This window comes from Gobio gobio (assembly GCF_949357685.1).
Source record: "Gobio gobio genome assembly, chromosome: 16".
Lineage (NCBI taxonomy): Eukaryota > Metazoa > Chordata > Actinopteri > Cypriniformes > Gobionidae > Gobio > Gobio gobio.
Window position 1 is genome coordinate 29964584 of NC_137109.1, and position 25259 is coordinate 29989842.

At 38.2% G+C, this 25259-nt stretch overlaps 1 protein-coding gene across 5 annotated transcripts in view; it reads right to left on the reverse strand.

Moving 5' to 3' along the window:
- Positions 1–25259, reverse strand: part of fgf13a (fibroblast growth factor 13a) — a 151747-nt gene that overhangs the window by 26205 nt on the left and 100283 nt on the right. For 3 of the 5 annotated variants that reach the window (XM_079839168.1, XM_079839170.1, XM_079839169.1), the window contains exons 4-5: positions 9761–9871; positions 1840–1943 (exon numbers count right to left, since the gene is read on the reverse strand). In XM_079839168.1, the coding sequence (XP_079695294.1) occupies positions 1840–1943; positions 9761–9871 (215 nt within the window). Of the gene's footprint in view, positions 1–1839; positions 1944–9760; positions 9872–11437; positions 12305–14911; positions 15213–25259 lie in introns of those variants that run through there. The other 2 variants (XM_079839172.1, XM_079839171.1) reach the window with 2 other exon arrangements.

The window sequence follows — 25259 nt, forward strand, 5'->3', positions numbered from 1 at the left end:
TTGGTGAACATAAGAGACTTCTTTCAAGAACAAACAAACAAAAAAAACCTTACCAACCCCAAACTTTTGAATGGCTGTGTAGTCCTGGTTATCCCTACATTATGGAACGATGGTAATATCCAAAATCCTTGCCCCTGTGAGGACATTTGTTGGTCCCCATGAGGAAAACACTTTATAAATCATACAAATATTAAATCAATGTATATATCAAGTGATGTTTTTTGAAAATGTAAAAATGCAGAAAGTTTTCTGTGAGGGGAAGGTTTAGGGTTAGAGGATAGAATATACAGTTTGTACAGTATACAAATCATTATGCCTATATGTATGTTTGTAAAATCTAGATAAAGTTGAACTTTGTAAAGTTGGTCATTTGAAGTCAATTAGTTGACCCATTACTATCCTGGGCCAGGCCAGCTTTTTCAGGCAACGTCTGCTTCCTACCTACATCCCATCATTCCACTGTTATTCATAATATGGAGAATTTTTGTCAGCCTCGAGATTGAGCTTGAGTGAGAGAGTGTATGCTGTGTTGTTGAGACTGTATATTCGTTTGCGCCCACTCTCCTGTCAGACAACACAGGCTCCAGGAATGCCTACCACATAGTGAAATTCTGACATTTGTCTTGCAGCAAAAGTTTGGCAGGTAGGTTGTTGCGTTATTCATGTCTTCATGCAGTCAATCAGTGTTGGGGTGCAGGCTGCTTGTTCAGCATATTTTCACGAGTTTCTGAATATTTCAACGTTTCGATATTAGTCATCTTTGTAATGAAAGGCATGTTACTCAATTCATGCACTGGGAAAACTCATCTGTCCTCCTATTTCAGAGAAAGATGGAGAAGAAGCTCTCCGTAAGGAAGGGACTAAAACGTCTAGGCAAACAACTATGCATCAATAATGGTAATTATTCACAATTACAGCAACAGTCAAAAATCAAATAATCCTGACAAGTGAACATACTGATGATTCATAGTATTTTCAATGTACTTTAAACATTTAGAGGAATTACAAACAGTCTTTCATATCGACATACAGTAATTTTGCGAATTACAGATAATTTCACATTATCCTGGAGGATATTGTGAAAGCACTGAGTCTCATCAATCATTTGTAGAAGCTGAACAAAATGATTGGGACTGGTGAACATTCACACAACCCACATATTGCCTTGCCTGCATCACCATAGTAACCAAGACGAATGCCAGAGAGCCGACATTTCGTCTGGTACAGGCAGGCGTAAGGTCAGGACTGAGAGGGGGTGAGGGGGGCAAAGGGCGGCCCAACCACAGTCAGTAAACAAACATCTCTAAGCCATCTACCCTGTAATCACGCAACTGCGCATAGTCTAAACTACGAGTGTGGAGCTGAGGTTATGAAAACATCTTGAGATATTTGTCACAGCTGTAACTTAACTTATTTTCTGACAGCATGCCATATGGAGAGAGGGTGTGAGAATAGCGCACAATAGAGGCATCATCTGTTTATGTGGATAAATCTGTGAAACACTTTACTGTGCTCTTGGGAGTGACAGTTTTTTCAGCATAGTAAGTGGGGTTGAGAAGGAAGAAACCATCTTAAAGGCTATGATACCATTTGATATTGGGTCACATGGAGGTCTGTTTATCTGGAGTGTCTGATATCATGATTTGGCAGTAGATGAGTGGTGTGTGTGTGTGTGTGTGTGTGTGTGTTTGGTGGGGGGGATGTTAATGACTAGAGCTCAGGTGTTGGTCTATGCAAAGGCAGCTTGGAGTGATTTTCCCCTCTTGATTTAAAACAGCCGAAGGCGTGAAGTATAGCACACATAAATAAACATCTAAATAGGAAGTTGCAGTTACTTACTGATGTATACAGGTAGCCCTCACTGTTCATGGCCAGATAGAGTTTGGTCTGAACTCCCTGGATGGCCACCACTCGCAAGCCCACCGGGATAAGGTTGAACATGGCTGTATAGGAAACAAGAAAAGTCAATTAGATTTCCAAACATTTATGCCTTGTACAGCTAATTAATTAGGATACCACTATTATGCATTTTGTATAGTTAACCTATAACCATGTTTCTCAACTGGTGGGTTGCAAGACTGTTTTGAGTGGGTTGCATAATTCGTAGTCAAAGAAACCATCAAAACAAAAAACTATTCTAAATGTTTTACTGATGAGAAACTTATTTTTGAAAGACGTGTGTGAAAGCTGTTGACTCTTCTGTCAGATGCAGTTTAAGTAAAGAATGTCTGAGAAAAACACATTGTCCTGATTCAGTATCTGCTGTCAGATGAGATGTTGTCAGGCTATATGTCAGAGTCAATATTCAAACGTTATTTTCGTTACTTGTCATGAAATAAAGTCTCTCACCTCAGAAAAATGAACTTTACTGTCCTGTCAGATATTATACTGTGCTTGTGTGTGCAAATGTGTTCCATGGCCGAACCAGTTGAGAACCACTGACCTATTATACATGTGAAGTCAGGGAGAGTGAAAATAAAGTAAACCTGGAGAAAAACACCATAAATGAGATGGTCTGAGTTCATTTGAAGTGTTCACTTGCATTGCAAAATTCTTGCACAGCCCCCAGAAACGAATAAAGTGCGACTGACTCAGAGGTGAACATAACACAAAATGCAAGTAGAACGAGTCTGAGAATGCAGATACATATCATCATCCTCATCATCATCATAGCCATGCTGACATTTTGTCCACTCACAAATGCTTCAACACAGCGTCAAACTCACCAGAATCAGCAGACCACTAAATCTGCACAGCCAGAAACAATGCTTTAGCAACTTTAGAAAAAACTTTAGAAAAACCCTAGCAACTGGCCAAAACATCTTAGCAACCACCCAGAACAACCTAGCAAGCACTTTGCAATGCTATAGGTGTATGTAGGTATAGAATTTTTATTTATTTAAATATTACATTTAACATTACCATTTATTTAACATTACATTATTGTTAACTACAACTATGAACAATCTTTATCGTTAACTGAAAAGCTGAAATAAAATAAAATTCAGTGAAAAACAAACTTTTCTCTGAACTAATGTCTCTTTAACATAGTTCCTCTTTTTTCCCTTTCACACACGCTCTCTCTTTCTCTGTCGGTTTCACACTCTTCTCTCTGTCTCTTTCACACATTCCCTCTCTGTTGAGCAGAGTTAGTGAGCTGTGCGGGGCTCAGGCTTCCTGGTATCACTGGCTGTGCCAACTCTCCTCACACCTTTGTCCCCCCATCACCACGTAAGCCATAAAGCTGACAATCTCTCTCATCCACACAGCCTCTTTCTGCCAGAAAGAAGAGTGAAGCAGCCAGCCAGCCACCCCTGACACTGGGAATATCTGGGGAACATAAGCTTGGGAAGAAAAAAACACAAGCTTTTTGAAAGAAAAAAAATGCGTGAGCCATTTCACTGTTATGTAACCTAGCTTAATAAAAAAACCAAGAAGGAAACAAACTTGTTTTAAAGTAAAAGGCTGCTTTTTCCAAGAGAGTGTGTGTGCGTGTGTTAACAGAAGTGCACATTGATCTATGTTACCAAATTTACACTTCACATGGCAATCATAAAAGATATTACATTTCAATATTTCTTATTTTAAGAATATAAACATGCGTCATCTGAAATAATATCCATCCTTCATCCTTTAAAGGTTTAGTTCACTATAAAATGAAAATTCTGCCATGTACTCACACATGTAATTTTAAAGACTGATCAATAAAAAAGTAAAACATTATGCAATTTGTTTTAAAGGCTTAGTTCATCTAAAAATTCCCATTTTGAATCCATAACCCGTAAGACTTTTGTTCAAAACACAAATAAAGATATTTTTAATGAAACCTGATAGCTTTTATAAACATGCCATAGAAAAAAAAAATTACTGACACATTTGGAGACAATACAATGCCGATGACATAATTTAAGATATTTAATTGCAAATTGCTTTCTGTTAAGACAGATCAAACATGCATTTTAGTCTGGGACTAGCTGCCTCGTCTGTGAAACCAGGGGCATTTGAATCAAACCGTTAAATCCAGGGCTTCTAAACACGATGGCTTTATTTTTATAACAGATTTAGAACATATCAAATATGGTAAATGGAACCTCAAATGTACATCCTTGAAGTTCAATGAAAGTTTGGAACTAAATAAAGATGAGTAAATGATGACATAATTTAGATTTTTGGGTGAACTATCCTTTTAAAGGAAAATATCTGACAAAAAAAAATTACGTGTGTTAATATTTATAGTACTCATCTCATTAAAAATCTGTCTGAATGAACAACTCTCCATTAATTTCTGCTCCCTCGTTCTCCAGAGAAAACATAAACAGTAACCCCTTCTACCTTTCATCATAAACATGAGAGCTCTTGATTATTATTTTTTATTTCCTGCAGAGCTCAATCGACGGCCATTTTGCCATTTTACACAACAGTCCGGAGTGTTTTCCATCTCCTCTAATCCAACTTCAAGGTCCTTCCTCTCCCCCTTTGAACCTCTCGGACACCAGCCAGGCCACCTGTAGAGATCAGCCCTTTTCCTGCTCTGTGCTTTATAGCAACTGAGTTCATATGAAGAGTTCTTAGATGTCAAATGCAGTTGATTTAAATAGGTATTGATTATATTAGGACAATAGGAAGATAATATGTTTTTAACATCTGCATATTTTTTATTTGTGGCATACACACATAATGGCGGATTTCATTTGAGAGGGATTAGCCGAGCTTGGCTTCTGGGGGTTGTGGAGAGGAGACTCAATTACTCACACCTAATAGAGCACCTGAGCACTGAGATCTGGGAAGATCAAGAGGGCACCATAATCATCTCTGCAAAAAGGCCAGTATAATAACAATCCGAATTCAGAAAAGCATCTCTCCTACAGTACCAATAACTGAAAACATGGGTGAAAAACCTTCATGATCACATGAAACATTATTGTCTGGTTTTTACAGACAAGGCTTAAGCCTAGGCCCAGACTAAAATGCATGTTTGAGCTGTCTTAAAATACCTTAAAACTTGTCAGAGATATTGTTTTGTTTCAAGATGTACATCAGTAATATTTTTAGGCACGTTTATAAAAAACCAGGGGTGTCTAATCCTGCTCCTGGAGGGCCACTGTCCTGCAGAGTTTAGCTCCAACCCCAATTAAACACACCTGAACCAGATAACCAAGGTCTTACTAGGCATATAGAAACTTCCAGACAGGTGTGTTGAGGCAAGTTGGAGCTGAACTCTGCAGGACAGTGGCCCTCCAGGACCGACTTTGGACACCCCTGATCTAAACCCTGTTTGTGAAACCAGGCCGGAAAGGATTAGTTGACCCAAAAAGGAAAATTCTGTCAACATTTACTTGATCCAAACACAACACAATTACAGATTGTGACAGATTGATCAACAAAAAATGTGTAAACATATTAAAATATTATCTCATCTCTTCATTTATTTTTAAAGGGTTAGTTCACCCAAAAATGAAAATTCTGTCATTTACTCACCTTCATTGGTCGTTGACTTTCATTCATTCATATTTTTAATAAAACCTGATTTCTATCCCTTCATTGAAAATCCATACAACCAAAATTGATGCTCCAAAATAACGTAATTCATATGGATGGAGCGGTTTAAACCAAGTCTTCTGAAGAGACACGATTGCTTTATATGTCGAACAGATTTAATTTAGGCTTTTATTCATATATAAACAAAGGGTGTGCAATATGATTTTCAATCATGAATGATTCAAATGTCTCCACGATCTGCCTTTGAAGAAAGATCATAGTATCGTGCTACAGTTCAATTCGGGCACCAAGTCCCAAAATTATGTACAACGCAACGTACATTCACTCACATCACATGTTTAGCCACACAGCGGTACTCCGGTTCTGTTCATACAGCGCGGGTCTTCCGAAAACGCGATTATGATTCCTGAAAATGTAGCGGACTGAGTTCGGTTATAGAACGCAGTCGTCATGAACATATTAAGGACTTAAATATAGGACTGACAACTGTATTCCGCTGCTGTGTGAACATGGCCAAAGTGGCAGCTGCTTAATAAACCTACTGCCGTCTGTGTCATTAATGTTAATCAATCAACAAAATATAAAGAGAAAATCACTCACTGCTCTTGACAGAATAACTTCAGTAGCTTTAAGAATCAGTGTATATTTAATCCATACAATAAAGTGTAAGCAGTTTTTATTTTTACATTTGTTTATTAAATGTCTTACTTAAATGCTACTGTTACAGTAAATGCACCAACTGAGAATATTAATGCACTGTTTTTTTAATATATTCATAACTTATATTGTATGTGTCACCCCCACCCCTACTTTGGCCTAAATGATCTGTCATTTTTTTTACCTTGCAAGGCAAAATGTTTAAAATAGGGAAACTTGTTTGGCTGTACTGTATAGTAACTTGCAAAATAGGCTTAAAAACAAAATAGTCGCCCACCCCATATTAACATCAACAAATATGGAAAAAGGAAGCTGAAACGTGCTTGTTTAACGCCCAAGAATAAATTATGTTTGTTTTTTTGCGTATCAATGGTTGAGCTGCCATCGTTGATCTCTCAGATTCCATTAAAATCTTTATTTTTGTCTTTTGAAGATGAACAAAGTCATACAGGATTGGAACAAAATAAAGGTGAACAATAGAGAATTTTCATTTTTGGGTGAACCAACCCTTTAACTTTTATTACTAAAGGATCTTGGATGTGTCAATTCTGGTGGTTAATCTGGATAAACCTCTATACAGTAAATCTGAATTCACTTTTATTGCTTGTTTAGAGAAGCATTTTGGCATTTCATTCAGATGTTAGTATTTCAGTTTATTATGTTTGGAGATAAATCAGACTGATTAGAATATGACTGTGACTGACTGAAAAACACATCAGCCCACTCTATAGACGGAAGGCGAGTTAGCAGAGATAAAAACTAATGTTGACGGAGAGAAAGGCCTCCTGCCAAGACACATTGATTAGGAATTGAATTAAGCTCTAAAACTCTGCACAAAGAGACATAATCCAATAGAGCAGCCATACCTGACATTTACTGCCCAGAATGAGTTTGTCTTGTTCCTCCAAGAGCTCATCACAGTCAGACATGAGAGATGGAAAGGCTGATTTTCAATAAGGTCTTTATATTTAAATGTCCGCTTTCCAACCCCCTGCTCAATTTCATCTAATAAAATCAATTTGATCCACTGTTAGCAAATGGGAATGGGACATTCTCATTCCTCACGCAGTTAGAAAAACATTTTTTTTTTTTTAAGTAAAATATATTTTTTCATTATTTATAGCAGAATGGCATGCCTTCAGGGCAAAAATAATTAGTATTTGGCTGAGATCTGCTGTAAACACACTTAAAACCTGGCACTTGTGTGATATTTAAGCGATTTAAGTGAAACAATGACATAACTTGGCACTGATCAGAAGTGCAATGAGCAACAGTCAGAGATATGGTAAGAGACATACATCAAGAGAGTATAGTGAGCATTGGAGTAGACCCTCATCCCTATCAAACACACACACACACACACACACACACACACCAAGAGAGAGCCAAGAGGACTGCACTGCGTCGCTATGGAGACAAGGGCACCAAGCTCCTAACAATTCTATTTTTGTAGCGTGAGAGATAGAAGCTCCCTGTTTTCCCACTTCTCTCCAGCAACAGCTTTTCATTCTTTCCACAAAATAAGGGAGTGTGGTAGGAAAAGCAGGTCAGCTATTATGTAATCTCACCCCTATAACTCATTTTACCTTACAGTCAATCACACAGGGGAAGAATACAGACAAGAAAATAAATGAGCATGCAACGAGAGAGGAGTTGCTAACCACACCAGCGTCGCAGATTCAACTCAAGGGTGAATAAAACATGTATACTTGAGTCAAACAACCACTATTTAAATTCAAGTAGGGGGTGTTATTTCAATTAGCATGGCTCTTCATGTTAAACATTGTTTATGTGCACTAGATACAAATTTGTGTTCATCTAGATGAGCTTGATGGCTGAGAGGATTTGGAGCCTTGAGTGATCACTGTTCCAAACGATTCCGATCACCACAAACTCATTTGCACGATATGAGCATCATCTTCACCCAGTGACTAATTGAATAGAGTCAAGCTAATTTACAGGCCCCAGAATGCCACAGACACTTAGCGTCAGTGAGATATAGCACATATTAAATTAGAGCACTGCCAACCAGCCAGCCTGCTCCATCCTCGCTCATATATACGCAGTAGAGCTCAAACACTGACTGGGTGGTGCCGCACTTGCCTACGGACTAAATAATTCACACTTGCAGGTGCCCGGCAAGATGACTTCAAATGACGCAAAATAATTTGTGGAGGAAGGGGGGAAAAAAAGTTGTTTCTCAGGCATTATGGACATCTGCCTAAAAATGTTTCTCTTGTACACTGACTATGCTCTCAGTATAATTGTTTTCTGCAGAATGGTGGTTTTATACGACCGCCCCTGCTGAATTTTTCATTTCAGGATAACACAGAACCGAGAACTTGACTCTTCTGGCCAATACAGGAACTGTAAAGGTATTAAAAAGTGAAAGGCAAAGCTGAAGCTGTCTAAGTGTATGTATAAGGCAGAAATGATGAAGTCTGAAGGAAGAATGCACAGGAAACAATAACAGCAGCAGCAGCTGTCATTGAAATACAGTACCAGTAGATATACAGTGGCCCCAAGAAAAGAATTTGGACACTTGAGTCACACTTCGAAATGTCTGGATGTCATCGCATTAGATGCAATATATCAAACCAAGTGGCATCTGCAAATAAATGATGCAAGACCAGAACCAATTACTTTGTAATGCTTTTAACCAACTGGTCTAACTAGGAAGTATGAAGTCAGTGTACTAGCTGAGTAACTATGGACAAATATTTTGTTATGCTTTATTCTAAACAGTATATTTTTTTACAGTATCATTTCAAGCCTAAAAACCATTTGCTTGAAAAGTTTCTATATTTCTATTAAAAAAAGTTACCAGCCACCGCCAGCGTTTCCACAAAAATGTCATGGCCCCCAGAATATTTTGTTGTATGAATATCTGAACATGCAATATCTCAAAAGAAGGAACAGACCCTTGGCTTTTAAACAAAAAAAAATTATTTGTTTATCAACACGTGAATGTGGGCAAGTTTAATAATAAAAGCAAAATCTTGAGCAAAAAGCTGAGGAAAATCGTTTTTGACTACATCTGGATCAGATTCAGAACAATGATCAAGACACAGATGGAGTAAATCGAGTCCATAAACACCCCTAAAGCTTGCCTGTAGCTCATCCTGGGTCAACATTTCACTCAGTAACATTAGGACGTTTTGATTTATATGATGTTTATTGTTGATGATCACATTATTTTTTAATATGCATCTGCTTACATTTGAGATTACTCGTTTCTGCTTCTTTTTTCCTGTGTTTTTATCTGGAGATACCGTACTTGTTCAGGAGATGCGTAATAGTGCCCCATACCATATAACAGTAACAACACGGAAAGCCTTAAAAACTCGTCAAAGGCAGGAAAGCGTTTTCTCATAAAAAAATGAGATAACTCATCAACGGCGGAGAAAGAGTTAAAATTAAATGGCACTTGGTTTAAATGATGTAACAAAAACATTCATATATCAAAGTGTCCAAATACTTTTTTGGGAGCCAATGTATAAACCTATTAATCTAGTATTTCCTTGTTTTCAACATTGAACCTCAAGGTGTGTCTGGATAGGTGAATATTTGAGAACATATTCTAACAAGATGCCAGCTGACTTACTGAAACCACTGTCCTCCTCTTTAGTGCCGTCAATGGTTCCATCTGCTTGGAGCTGCAAATGAAAGCCCTGTCGACTGTACAGCTTCGTTACGATCCCCTTCAGCTGGGGCTCTGCAAAGAGACAGAAGGTAGAGAGAGAGAGAGACAGAGAGAGAGAGAGAGAGAGAGAGAGAGTTAAACAGGCATTGCCACAGTGACAGTGTTAGGGGCTTCAAAGACCCTGGCTTAGCAAGAGCATTCCATATTCTACAGATTTGAGCATGCTTTACAAACAACAGACCACACTGACAACAGGAACACACTGACAACAGGAACAAACAAAAACACAAAATATCTACATGTGAGAATAGTCTGCAACTGCAGTCTCCTGGCCATGAGAAGAATCCATGTGAATATGTAGATGCACAGCAGTAACACCTTAAATGGGTCTGATCTGCATCACTGAAACTTAGAAACACATCTATACAGGCCACGTCTCCTGTGCAAAACACCAGATTGCATCAGCAGATCTGTAGTTAATAAGGCTTAGTAAGTTGGTGGATCATGCTATTACCACTGATTAACTTTCATTTATCAAAGCAGATTAAAAATGTGTGGATATTAGGTTACATCTTATAACAGAAACTAGAACACATCTGTAATCTAAATTTCAGTCAAGAAAACACAAAGAGAACCTGAATATTTAAGAAGTCTATTAGATACCAATTCAGAAAAAAATAAAAAATAAACTACCGCACAGTTGCTATGGTACATTATACAGTACAAATGAGCATAGATTTGCAGAGGCCTCACTCCTCAACCTATCAAACATCACATGGATATGAAAACATGTTTAAGTTCGCGTAAAGAAGCACATTCATGTGAGAGTGTTGGTCCATGTGTATCTGTGAACAAGATTAAGCATGAGACTGTTTAATGAAGACAAAATTGCTATTGTAAACAGCCGCTACTCTACACACAAACTTCCACACTTCTGCCAAGTTTTCACATAAGGGTTATGTAAGACACTGTCTGTGGAGGGAAGCAAGGAAATTGAGACTAGCCTACGACAAGATTACAAGTAAAGAGCTGTGCTGAATGTGTGTTATAGATGGTTAGATAAGGTAACTTTTGGTAAAGGGATTGCAGTTACTAAAACACCCAAAATCTGAACAGAACCATTCAGAAGACTGAACCATTCATAATAATAGCAGATTTTGCTGCAGAATATATCTATATACATGGCCCACTGTGTGAGATTGAATCACCAGGGTCTGGCATCTGGCTTGCTAGTTAGCTGTGGTCCAAAAACATGTCAGGCAATAGCTCGCTTTCTATTGTCCTCTGTCTCTGAAGGGATTAAACACACCAGAGAGCTGACACTGAATCAGCATCAGCATCAACATCATTGCAACACAATATCTGCAGAATAACAAAAAGTTGTTTACAATTATGCCTTTTTCTCTGTCAAATGAATGCCAGAGAAGTTCTGTAAGGTCATCTAACGGAGTTTCAATGAGCTCTTACAATGAAGTGTGAAAGCACATGCTGGCTGAAATTTAAAGACCGTAAATTTATTGTATGACTTAAACACAACAAGCAAAAAGTAAATACACAAATGCATTGATAATAATGGCAATTCTGTTACAAATATAATGTCCATTTAAAATGACATTAAAAATACAGGTAACATCAGACCTGGTCGTCGTCTCCGGCGCTTTTTGGAGCCGAACAACTTGACCCTGGAGAAAACACTGAGTCGACTGGGTTTCTCGCATGTTCCTTTGGCTTTGTTTGGACTGCTCACGCAGCGGCAGGCGTTTGATTTCTCACGCTCCCTTGCCTGCCTCTTCTGCCGAATGAGGGAGCTGGCGATCGCCGCAGCCATGGCCAGTTTGACGGTGCGACACCAAAAACTTTCAGAGAACACAATCCGTATCCCCACCTCCTCCACAACACGATTTCTTTAGGGGAATCTTTAACTTAACAGCTCACATCCACGTCTTCATACACCAGAGACCACCATTGTGACAGGTCGGCAGAAAAGAGTTGACGGCTTTAACACAAAAGACAATTATGCTGGTGACGGCGCATCTCTTCTTTCGCTCATTATTTTCTTCGGAGATAAAGTAATTAGACGGCTCTACATTCGAATGGCTGAGGCTTTACCGCATCTGTCTCCAGATAATGGCACTACCTTGCCATTTCGACTAATAACGGAGATGTTCCTCCAGACACCGAACACGTTTCGCAGCATCCCACGAAGCAGTCAGTCACAGCACACAGAACAGAACCATGTGAGAGAAACACCTGTTAGTGGCGAGCGCGAGCTTTGTGTGTGTGGGTGTGTGTGTGAGCGAGAGAGTTTGTTTTCAGTTAACCTTCTGAATCCGTTTGTAATGTGTAGACCCAGACAACTCCAACGATAGCGATAAGTTTCTCGCAGGTCTTAATATGACAGCTGAATCACGGCAGATACGGGAAAAGAAACCACTCAACGGTAGGACAAAAATAGTATTAGTGGTAGCCTATCTGACGGCAAGTGATTAAATCCGACTCATTTCTGAGAATCGGTTCTTTTGAACAGTTAATTTCAAAGAATCGTTAAAATGATTCAGCAATTCCTTTACGTCATGGCGTAGTTACGTTTATTTTGACTAATTATTTTTAAGTTTTATTAATATGGGTCTTTTTGTAATTCGTCTGTCCGTGTAATAAACACAAAATTAATTTGTTTTATTATTATTTTAGTGAAATGCATATATCCAGTTCCAGTTTGTTTTACAAGGCAAATGCTCCTAATACCAGCTCACTCACAATCTTGGGTCAATACGAATCTGATATTAATACTGTTATATGTTAATGTAAATTATTATTAGATTAAAAGCCTATATTAATATATTTGTATTTATTGTATACTTCATTTAGGCTACACTAATATCGTTAATCCGACTGCGCATCTGTGCGAAAGAGACCGTTCTCGGTTCAATCAATGGGTCAGTTGTTGATTCGAGAAGCGTTGTGACTGATTCAAACAACTTGCAGCAAACTAGGATGAATCAGTCATTAGTTCGTGAACATTTCCACCACAGAGCTCTAATGCCTGCCACAGACTGTGCGATTTCGTCAATCCTATAAGATCATTACAAAATCACGCTTAACATGGATGGATAATAAACTTGGGTCGGACAACGTAAATTATATGTAGACTGTAGGATGATGATCTATTGAATCGTAGGCTACGACACAAGAAGAATAAAACGTCATCAGCATGCGCTAGTGGTAAACAAAGCAAAATTAATCGCACTTTGCCAATTGTGTTTTTATATGCGCAGAAAAAAGAGGAGGAAGCGAAAGAGGGGGATATGGACGCGGTAATTGCTAGGAAAAGAGGCCAACTTGGCATGCCAATTTTGTAAATGGAGCTTATGGTAAGTAGTTTTGAGTTTTTGCGCTATGTCGCAAGACTGTGCCAACGGCCGTCTTTGAACCTCTCTCACTGTACGACCATTTTAGGAGCCACGACCACAGAAACCGCCACGATTGGTCATCTTTCGTCTGGGCTGGGCAGCCCAAAAACGTACAATAACGTTACCGGGTATAAATTGGGCAGTGGGCGGAGAATGATGTGGAACAGCAAAACAATCTTTTTATGTTGTAGTGAAGTAGCCTACGTAAAATTTAATATTTGGCTGTCATTTAGTGTGAACAGCAAGCTAGTTAAAGAGCGCGATTGATCACAGGGAGACGAATCCATATCGGGTTGCCTCTCCCGTTTAGAGACTCAAGGGGACACAAATGCAGATATCGGAAATGTGACAGTTGCAAAGTGAACTGGAGCTCTTGAAGCTTTACCAAATGCTGGGACAGTTTTACTCGCACATAGTGTGCTAGTCATGTCTTATGTTTCTTTCCCAAAACATAAAGGATCGCGTGGAAACAACGGAGTTGAGATATCCTGATTGGAGCAGTTGGTTGCCATGGCAGTGGGTTTCCTGCATGCGTGGCAAAAGCACAACTGTCTTCTGGCCCACTCATAATAACATGCATCAATATGCATATTAAATGGTTGCACATTATTTTAAACAATGAATAGCATTGTTGTTGTTGTTGTCCGATAATATTTTTATTTTATTAGCTATTCTTAAATTATTTATTATTTAAATATGGTAGACTCTACCTTATTACGGAAAGATACACGAATACACTTGTTGAATATGATCTACAAACAATTATTGCCATTGCACTAATCAGTGGGATTCAATCAATATCTTCAAAAAGTAAGAAAAATCACGTTAAATGACCCATGAAGGACGGCCAAACACAACCCCATCAACAACTAGCCTATCGTAGGGCTCAACCCTTCAGACTCCTGCCCTGCTCATTCAGCAGCGAATATTATCTGTTCATCAACAGCGCCATCTACTGTACAACCAGGAAATTATGAAACGCAATAACAACTAGGCTACTCAACACTAGACGTTTGGACCAAAGACAAATATCAGATCTGCCTACGAATGTAATGATATATAATATATATATATATATATATATATATATATATATATATATATATATATATATATATATATATATATATATATATATATATATATATATATATATATATATATATAATTACATACACTGAGAGAAATAATTATATTCATTAAGTAATGCAAAGTTTCTCATGTCAGTTACAGACATTCTTATTTGTTCTAAGTAAGCATGGATTCTCTGTGGTCCTCAAATGCGATTCAGTCCACATAGGAAAAAAAAAGCTATTTTAGTATTAAATTAGGGTAAACTATTACTTGAAATGTTCTTAAAATTAAAACAAAATACTGTAATCTTTATAAATACACACTACAAAGCCCAAATAAAACAAAACAAGACTAAGATAAAAAGAAGACTGAAAGAACAAAGACTGAATGAACAAAAAGTCAACAAAGAAAGAAGACGCCAGCCCAGCTTTATCTGCAGTTCAGCACCTCGGACAGCACCACTGCACTACACAAGCCCACAGAAAACTTCCAGACAGATTTCGAACGGAAAACCAGTCAAATCCACTGAAAGCAACACAGTCAATTCAGCAGGTAAATCTCAATACTTAGTACACAACTCTAAATATTCCTAAAACCAAACAGCAGAAAAAGTGAAGATAATTCTTACCTGATGTTGATTTTCTTAGAGGAAATGTCATATTTCGCAGTTAAATGGTGGAAAGAACAAAACAAGGAGGACAGTGAAGATTCACTGCAAGCAGGAGGATGTTTTCAAAGTTTTAACCATACTAAAAGAAATCCTAATGGATCAGTCGAGAGGCCATCAAGGCGGGGCCAGCTGCATTCAGAAATCATTAATGGACATTAGTGACTAGCCATTACGACTTCTAAAGCGGTCATTAAAGATTCATTGGAAAGCGCTGTTGATCCGGCAAACAGGGCGTGTGTTCACTAAACTGCAGTGCTCTGGGTCAAAATTGCAGGGAGAAAATCGAACATTGTACTTCCTACTAGAGCAGAGCTTTTGTTCCTCTCACGTTACAAAGAAACGGCTGTAAAGTGATCCTTTAATGTGTCGTGTAAACCAGTTATACCAGACCTTCCATTCTCCACTCAGAGGCATCAACGAGCATCTGCAGATTGCAGATATACAGCAAACATTAGCTGTGCTTTTCACTTCTGTTGTTCTGAACGCGCCTGACAGATTTAACAATGGTCTAAAAGCATCCACATAAGAGAGATTCAGCACAATTCTTTCAATAAAAACAACAGTAAAAGCTGCCGATAATCCAGTAAAACTTTCATGATCTTGAAATGCTGAAAAAGCCAGATGAATTTCAATGTAGCAGTCTGAAGTTTGAAATCAGGCATGAGGAAATTAATGTGGTTAAACGTACAATTAGACAAATCAAACTAATTAATCAGCACTTGAATATAAAAACAGCCCAACATAACCATCACAATGACGAGGCAGATCTCGGGTGATTCTCTAACATCACTGGACATGAAGTCAGTCAACAATCAATTGTGACCTTCAACCGCACTTTAATTAAAAGTGTATTAATGAAGGCAAAATTGTCTGTTATGCAAAGGCTAAATACAAAATGTCTGATGTCCAGATGTACACAAGATCAGATCATGTTCTTCAAACTAAGGATTTGGAGGGAGGATCTACAGCATCAAACTCGGTAAACACTCGAAATAACACTTACTGTCCATCAATTCACTTTTTATTGAATTTACGGTCACACAACATTATGGTTTATAGGGTGTATTCCTTGCTTATACTGGAGGTAAGTAATGTTTAATCTTGCACTGTGTATCCCCTCCATGACTTTTTATGGAGCCCTTAGCCAATCAAATCCTGCATATTTATTAAAAGGGGCCTGCAGAGAAGGAAAGATCCATGAATCACTGTCTCAAAAGTGTTTAACAGGGGTTTGTCCACTAGATGGCGCTAGCGACGCATATTTATGAATCTATGCCATAGTCCATCATTACTTCAGAATATTATACAATAGTTAATAAATAACTAATACTGATAATTAAGCTCGATTAATAAAATTGATTCTCCCTTAATTACAATTTTTTTTATGTAAACAAGTCATGGTTTAAAGTTTTAGCATTTTCAAACCTTTGAAGAAAGGACAGACAAATAATCGCTTTTTTGACTAGATCAAGAAGAAATGACACTGATGTAGAGAGATATATACAGTATATATCAGGCATAACATTATGACCCAGATCTCAAATTCCCCATTTGATTCCCCAAATACCCAGACCCTAATTCCCCAGATCTCAATCCAATCGAGCATCTGTGGGATGTGCTGAACAAACAAGTCCAATCCATGGAGGCACTACCTCGCAACTTGCAGGACTTAAAGGATCTGCTGATAACATCTTCGTGCCAGATACCACAGCACACCTTCAGGGGTCTAGTGGAGTCCATGCCTGGATGGGTCAGGGCTGTTTTGGCAGCAAAAGGGGGACCAACACAATATTAGGATATGTTATGCCCGATCAGTGTATGTGTGGGTAAGAGAGAGAGAAAAGGCACAGTGGACGTGACGGCTGATCAGGCGGTGTAAACGGCTTTATAATTATGATTATGGATTATAGGCGCTCTGATGAAACTGAAAGACACCTCTGCACAATTAGTGTGGCTGCTGTCCTCTAGCTACAGAGAGACCCTGAATAACCTCATTATACTCTGAGCATTAGCTGTATTTACCAGATCTATGCTGCTTTTACAACATCCTCAGGTGGTTCAAAATGCGAGATCCTCCCATTCACTAAGTGTGTTAATAAAGAAGCGCATCTCCGAACCAGCTGTGTTTAGTGTTTGTTCTGCATGGTTGAACTGCAGAAGCATCTCATACAAAAGCACATGAAAACGGAAATGGGTTCATGACACACATTTCTGCAGCAATGCCTTGGAGATGAGGAAACAGCTACAATACAGCACCTGTTTTATTACATTTGCCATGACCGAGTCAACACACACACTCTCACACAAGTGATAATTTTGCCAGTTTGCAGTGTGCTTCTTGCTGACACACACTCTCACACAGATGGCTGTACTGATCCTCTCTCATTGCCAGGGAACGCTCAGATATCAGCAACATACAGCCTTCTCTCCAAGCCCAGCCAGAAAGAATGACATCATCTCTCAGAGATAGCAGACATCATGGCTGTGAGCGCCATCAACGGCCACTAGATGGAGCTGTTGTTAATGGAGAGCATTTGACCTCTGCATTGCTCTTTTCTCTATATAAATATTTAGAATCTATATATGATAACACTTTAGTTTATGGTCCAATTCTCACTCTTAACTAGTATCTTATTAGCATGCACATTACTAGGATATTGGCTGTTTTTTAATACTTATAAAGCACATATTAATGCCTTATTCTGCATGACCATATTCTACATCCCTTAATCTTGCCAATAACTAAACTTAACAACTACCTTACCAACTATTAATAAGCAGCAACTAGGAGTGTATTGAGGCAAAAGTCCAGGTTGATAGTAAGAATTGGAGCCTAATTTGTGACCATATACACTGACTGACCAAAAAAAACCGGTTACTTGATTAAATAGGCAAATGCTTAAGTGTCTATGATTGGATCATAGACAGTGATTATGATGTTTCTAGCATGTTATATTTTTGGCAACAGGTGTAGCTTTTAATTTCTAAAACAACCATGTAGAAAGACATGATGATGGCCATATTCCAGGATAACAATGTCAAGATTCATCCGGCTCAAACTGAAAGAATGGTAGGGAGGAAGCTAGAAAAGGATAATTTTCACACATGAATTTGCATCTCTGAGTCCAGACCTTTAGTCTTTGGGATGTGCAAAAATGTATGTACCTTTTGATGGAAATAACATTTATTATTGGAGGTATACTGTTACCTCCAAGAACTGTCTCACATGATCTACAAACACCAGGTACCCGAAAAGGTGAAGTATGTGTTGTCCTAATGTGACCCACAAGCCCATGAGAGTTCATAGAATCTCACTGCTGCTAAAAACAGGAGGACCTTCTGCTGAGCGCTGGCCACTAGCAACATGGCAATGGCAGGCGTTGTCATGGAGACGGTGTCTATATCAGAGCATGTGTGTGAGCATAGTAGATGGGGGAAGGGGAGTATCATCCTCAACCCTCTACTACCCCCCATTTCCCCTTTTTTCTCTTTTGCTCACACTCTCCTTAAAAGCAAAATGGGATTTTCAAATCATGTCCACAACCAGGTTACCTGTCACATGCGGTCTGCTTTGAGCCGCTGATGTAATAAGTGTTAGACGGTGAGAAATACAATAAAGTGTAATTGGAAGAGATGAAAGGGAGAGATTGAGAAAATAATAATAGGGTCCAAGAGAATGAATGGGACATATTTGTCATCATCGAAGGGTTATATTAAGGAAAAGATAAATGCAGAGATGGTAAGTGAAAGAAAAGGAGAAAGAGCAGAAAAGGGATGAATAAGATGAGAATTTAATAAAAAAAAACATCTTTCCATCAAAGCCTAAATAAATTACCCTCCATGTTCTGTTTAAAGTGACCATGTTTTTAGTGTATGGAATGTCTAAATATAAAAAGTAAAATAAAAATATAATATAAACATGTTAGCATCACGAGGGCGGGTAGATGGCTTTGCAACTTTATTTATATATGCATTTATTAATTTATACTGTTAAAAGGTTTAGTGTCTGTAAGATTTTTAAATGCTTATGCTCACCAAGGCCATATTTATGTATTTGTAAAAACAGTAATATTATGAAATATTATTACAATTGAACTGTTTTCTATATGAATATATTTGCAAATGTAATTTATTCCATTTTTCAGCATCATTACTTCAGTTTTCAGTGTCACATGATCCATCAGATATCGTTCTAATACATGATTTGATTCTCAAGAAACATTTCTTATTCTCAGTGGTGCTGCTTAATGTTTTATTGGAAATTGTGATACATTTTTTCAGGATTCTTTGATGAATGGAAAATAAAAAAGAACAAAATGTATTTGAAATATGAATCTCATTGCCACAGACATACCCCTGTGACTTATGACTGTTTTTGTGGTCCAGGGTCACATACAGTAGGCCTATGTAAAAAAAAAGAAAGAAAAGTGCTTTGCCTTTAAATTCTTTACTGACAGAAATGCACTGTTCAGAGAATTGTATTCATGTTTTTTTTAATAATTTTTTTTATTTTTATAAATCTGAGGTCTCTGAGTCACCAAACATCAAGCGTATAGCGTCAGTTCTGGCAGGTCACGTTAGTCAAACTCGCATCAGCTGTCTGTCAGCTGATCATGTCTACCTATAGGAATATGACGTCTATCACCTCATGCATATACAGTAGCTCCTCAGTACCATCAGCAGCTATGGCGTTTCTCCGGAGTTCATTTACCCTCCTCCACCCCCAGCTCCTCCTCTTGTCAGTCAGGATTTGGTATTCTGATTCCCCTTGAATCAGACTAAATTCCTGAATCACGTTGTACATGTAAAATCAACATTAATGATATCTGCAATACATTATGTCGGTTCTGTTCTGTTAACCCTGGTTATTGCTGCTCTCCCTGCTCTTATCCATGCGCAGGGAGTTCGTGACCAGAACAGAACCATACCGCCAATCCAAACTATATGCTAATAGTCAATCAATCATCTTTGACGATAGTTGTCCTGACAGAAATAATTTAAAGTTGTTTATAATCCATTTTCATAAGATTAAGAAAAACATGAATGTTATACTTCAGATCATGATTGTAATTTGAATAAACAATTGCACATGAATCTTTATTAAACAGCAGTAGTGCTAAGTTGCATCACACTGTTGCAGGGTGGATAACGAATAACAGGGTTGAGCAGTTACATACTGTAGCTATATCATAAAGTCAACACTGCCCCAATTATCAGGCAGTTGTGTCCTCATTAGACCATCAGCTGCATTAGCTGGGGTGAGCAAGAGTCCATCACAAACCAGGCGGCTGATTATTCAGCAACAACCAAGTACACAACTATGGCTAATTTCATTCTAGGCCTCCAGGGATTCCCGTTTAGCTTCAAGGAAAACTCAATTCACAGACTCATCTCCAGTGCCCTCAGAAACACACTAGGCATAGATATTGTGAGTCTTGACTCAAAGGAACAGAAGTGTAAGCATCAATAATCAGAGATGGTAATTACAGATGGCCGCTGGCTTTCCTGAAGTATAACGTCATGCAACAACAACATACAGAAAGTAATGTGTTTACAGTGATGTAACAAAATCTGGTTGGTTATGTTGTGAACAAGCTGCCCATTTTCTGTGTTAAGCACGAGTTCGTAAACCTGGTCTGGGTCCTGGCCTGAGAGATTGCACTCTTTGATGAGTGGGAGAAGTCTCAATCTCCAGAGTCAAATGAGCTGTGAAACGGCACACAGCAGTGGAGATCCGTGCTAGGGTCCATCGAACCTGAATGAGTAATCTGAGCGCTAGTTTCATTTGTATGAGCTTCACAGAGCCTGAGAGAGAGCTGCCCCAGGTGATGCTGTGAGCCAAACCCTGTTACACATCCGTACGGTCTCATTTCTGAGAGGATACTTGTACAGCAGATGCTTAAACTACAACAACAGTCATGCCCATTCAAACGTGTCCCCTCAGTTTTGGAGGCAATTAGATCTAGAATGCGAAAATAAATAAATAGTAATAAATTCACTACCAGCCACCAAAATGTAAAATTCTTATTGTTTAATGGAATATTGCAGTATTTATTAGAAATAATTTATCAGTGCACATCATTATTTTCTTTTTTTCAAATACATGTGCCCTCGTAATCTTTAATCAGAGTAACTTCCCTTCCCTCTTGCAATGACATCTCTTCTCCGGTGACGTGTTCACTGGTGACAACCTGTCACTCGCATGAAATCACAGCAATAGCAAACCACAACAATCCAACACCTAAATCAATTCCTGAATAACAAAATCAAGTCCCGTCCTACTATCGCAACTTCTGTTTCATGCAGACTTTAAAGAAATTAATACATTTATTTAGCAAGGAAGCATTAAATGTGACAGTAAAGACATTTCAAATGTTATAACCAAATCAGCATATTAGAATGATTTCTGAATGATCATGTGCAACTGAAGACTGGAGTAATGATGCTGAAAATGCAGCTTTACCACCACAGGAATAAATTACAATATAATAATATAGAAAACGTGCAATTATTTATTTTACAATATTACTGTTTATTTCCATCAAATAGATGCAGCTTAGATTACTTTCAAAAGCTTTTACATTACCCCAAACTTTTGAACAGTAGTATAAATAAATAAATTGCACAATTAGCCATCTACCATACCTCATGTTGCTAAAACTCACGGATTTTAATATTGGGTAACATGACAAGCAATCATTTATATTTGGGCTGACACTATTGTTAATCAACACATCAAAGTATACAGTGAGTCACAGCAATTGAGATTACGGTGCAAATAATCATAAACCATCACAGTCTTCTAGGACCAGATTTCTGCCAGCAAGTGGCTAATATCTCAGAAAGAGGCCACACAGGCGCAGTATGATGAGGCTAGCCCAGATTACTGCCGTTTCTGGGTTGCTGAAAGATTGTACCCTACTTAACCATCATGGGACTGAGTGAGTGGAGATCAGAAAAAGAAAGACAACATATTTACAACAGGTGGCCCAGTTACAGAAAGTTTTGAGAAAACTTTAATGCTAACTGACACCTGTAGAGTTACACATTCCAGCAGCCATGCAATGATACAAACAATTTTACATATGCTGGCCCCAAAAAGTACTTGGACACTTTCAGACACAAAAAAAATCTAGACGTCATTGCTTCGGATAGCAAAATACCAAACCAAGTCAGTGTTTCCCTTACAATTCAGCGCCACTGCAAAATCTTCACATGATCAGTAATATCACGACATTCACTTACACACTGTAAAGGAGAGAGAGAGAGAGATTGACGATGGCCAGAGAACTAAACAAAAATGTAGTCTGCTTACACTTTCACAATATCACAGGGCTGTGATATTAATCTTATTTTCGCTTCCAAGGATTAAAAAAAGAAGATATGAGGTAAAACTATTATAAACTATGCTTGCGCATCGTCTAGCACAACTTCCTTCCCTTCACAGCGCGCGCTGTCATTTCTCCAAAAACATGTAGGCCTATTTAACGTCAAATTCAGCACAATCCGTGATTGTTGTCAAATGCACACTCCACTTTGGCTAAATTGCAGAACGTGTTTGATTAAATGAAAAGCACAATAATCCGCGCAATAGACGCTGTTTCCAAGTTCAAGGCGGGTGTGTGTGTGTGTGTGTGTGTGTGTGTGTGTGTACGCACGCTGCGAAACGGACCGACTTGCACATATGCTTCGTGTGCGTGACTAAACCATCAAATACACAACAAAATAGCCTATATCTCAAAATGACAGGCTTGGAGAGTATTCACTTAAACACAGTTTAGCTTAAATGGGCGTAAAGGGGAGAATGATTTTAGATCTGCGTCTTAAAGGGGCAGCATCTAATAAACCTGGTGACGATTGAGCCATAATGTGAATCAAAACAACAATATATATATATATATATATATATATATATATATATATATATATATATATATATATATATATATATATATATATATATATATATATATATATATATATATATATATATATATATATATATATATATATATATATATATATATATATATATATATATTCGATTAATAAAAACGTAAGGTAAAAAAAAACATCATGTAATAATATTTCACAATATTAGGCTACTGTTTTTTCCGGTATTTTTAATTAAATAAATGCAGGCTTGATAAGCATGAGACTTTTTGCAAAAACATAAAATAGTATCCAAATTTTTCCAGTATTTTTTTTTTTTTTTTTTTAGATATTGCCCCTTTCTTACATTTGAGCCCTTGCCCCTTAGGAACTTTCTGCACGTCCCTGCAGGTTATTGAAGTAAAATAGGCTATAAGCTAGTCACCTTTTAAACTAATGAAAAGCTTAATTTGGATTTTAATGTTCAAAATGTCTATTTCTATCCACAAAACTTGCCAGAAGTCATGGTTTAAGGGTTTTTTTTTTTTTTTTTTTATTCCGGAGGTGCATGCCCCCGGACCCCCCGACGAGCGGCTAACCTCCGGCACGTAACAGCACCGCTGCTGGAAAAAATTCTAGGGGAAACACTGCAAGTGACATCTGCAAACAAGTAGGTGTATTTTCTCAGTCCTATTCTGACTTAATTTTCTGAAACCAACTTTTTGTGTGTGAAATGTTTGGACTAAAAATCATTTCTGTGCCATTTGTCTTTAGAATAAATGCCACTTTCACTTATTTTACATTCTGTTACATAATGCAGAGATTCATACATTAAGTGTGCCCAAATAGTTTGTGGAGCCACTGTATATGTATATTTGTTCTGTAAATATATTGCTATGTTACCCAAATAGGTCAGTATTTACTGCTATAATGAGCTCAATAAAATTTATAGACCACTTGTGTTCACCGTAAAACTAATTCACAGCTTATTAAAACACTGATATCCTGCCAAACAAACCCCAATTCACTGGGCAAGACTGCATCCAATTAAATGGAGAATGAAGCATTCATCTATTTGACACAGAGTACTATTTTGAAGCATCCAGATTGTTAGTAATGTCAGTAAACTTCCCAGCATAGAATCATGAAAAGGCAGATCTACACAAAAAGGGAAAAAAATGTAGATGCTGACTTACAATGGCGCTTCATGAGAGGGGCTAAGAAAGCACTCATCGCTTTTATATGACGTGCTTTCATTTCCTCAATGGCTCTGAGCCCCACAACTCGGTCCAGCTAATCACCAAGGTGAGAATGAAAATCACTTAATGTCTGCAAACTCACACACGTTTTCAGCCAGGATTCCCTCTGCAATAATCATGAGGTGCTGAATTACACACTATCTAAGCATATTAATAACTCATTTTCTATTTTCACCCTGGCAGCGGGGCCTGGGCACAGGCTGCGTGAGGGGCTGCTGACCTATATGGAATCCCAGTCAGACAGATATAAATGGAAATGGTTGGAAATGAGGGGCAGATGACCCTGTAAATGCTAATTCAACAGAGTGAAAATGAGATACAAGATAAAAGAGAGAAAGGAACAAAGGGAACTCATCCAGCCTGATGGGCGAGCAAATAGCACCGTCTTCCACCTCAGCTCAGAGGTGACAGCTGTATCACAGTCGACTGTCAGAACTCTTTGCATCAGTCTGACCCATTCTAGAACGTGTGATGCTAAGCTTAGCAACTGCTCAAAAATAGCCCTAATCATCACCACTTTGCCTCTGGCATGTAGAAACAGACGTGGAGGTTGCGCAAGCTGTCTGATTACTTCGCTAAGTTTCCTGCGGAAGATCATACGCAAAATCCATTTAGCGTGGCAGGTGGATTTCATTTCCCATGCTAATGCCATGCTTCCTTCAGGAGATATCTGATGTCTTTTGCCTTGCTTGGTGGCATTGCGTAAAGGTCTGGCATAGGTCTGCGGTGACAGCTGAGTGTGGATCAGTAGAGCAGGCTGAGGTACTGTAGAGTCAGCTGGAAGAAACTGACTTCACATGTGCTTGCTCATCTTCTAGTTAGTTTCTAATAGGTCTATAGCAATAACAATACAAATCAGGGCTGAAAATGTAATGAGATTAATTATAAAATAAATAAAAAAATTGTGATTAACTTATATACACACTGGCTACATTTGTGACCAAAATTCTGTTTAGTTTAGTGACCAGTGGGATGTAAGAGTCGGTTTTGGTGCTAAGACAAAAGCTGAGATACACACCTCAGCAATTGAACAATAAAAGTCACTAATCTTGAGAAAAAGATCTCACAGAAACTGTGACAACACCCTGACAAAAATTCCTCCCCCCTCCCCATTTTGCCCTCTCCTTGTCCTGGTTTCAAGTCACCAAATGCAGATATACCAGTGATGATGTATT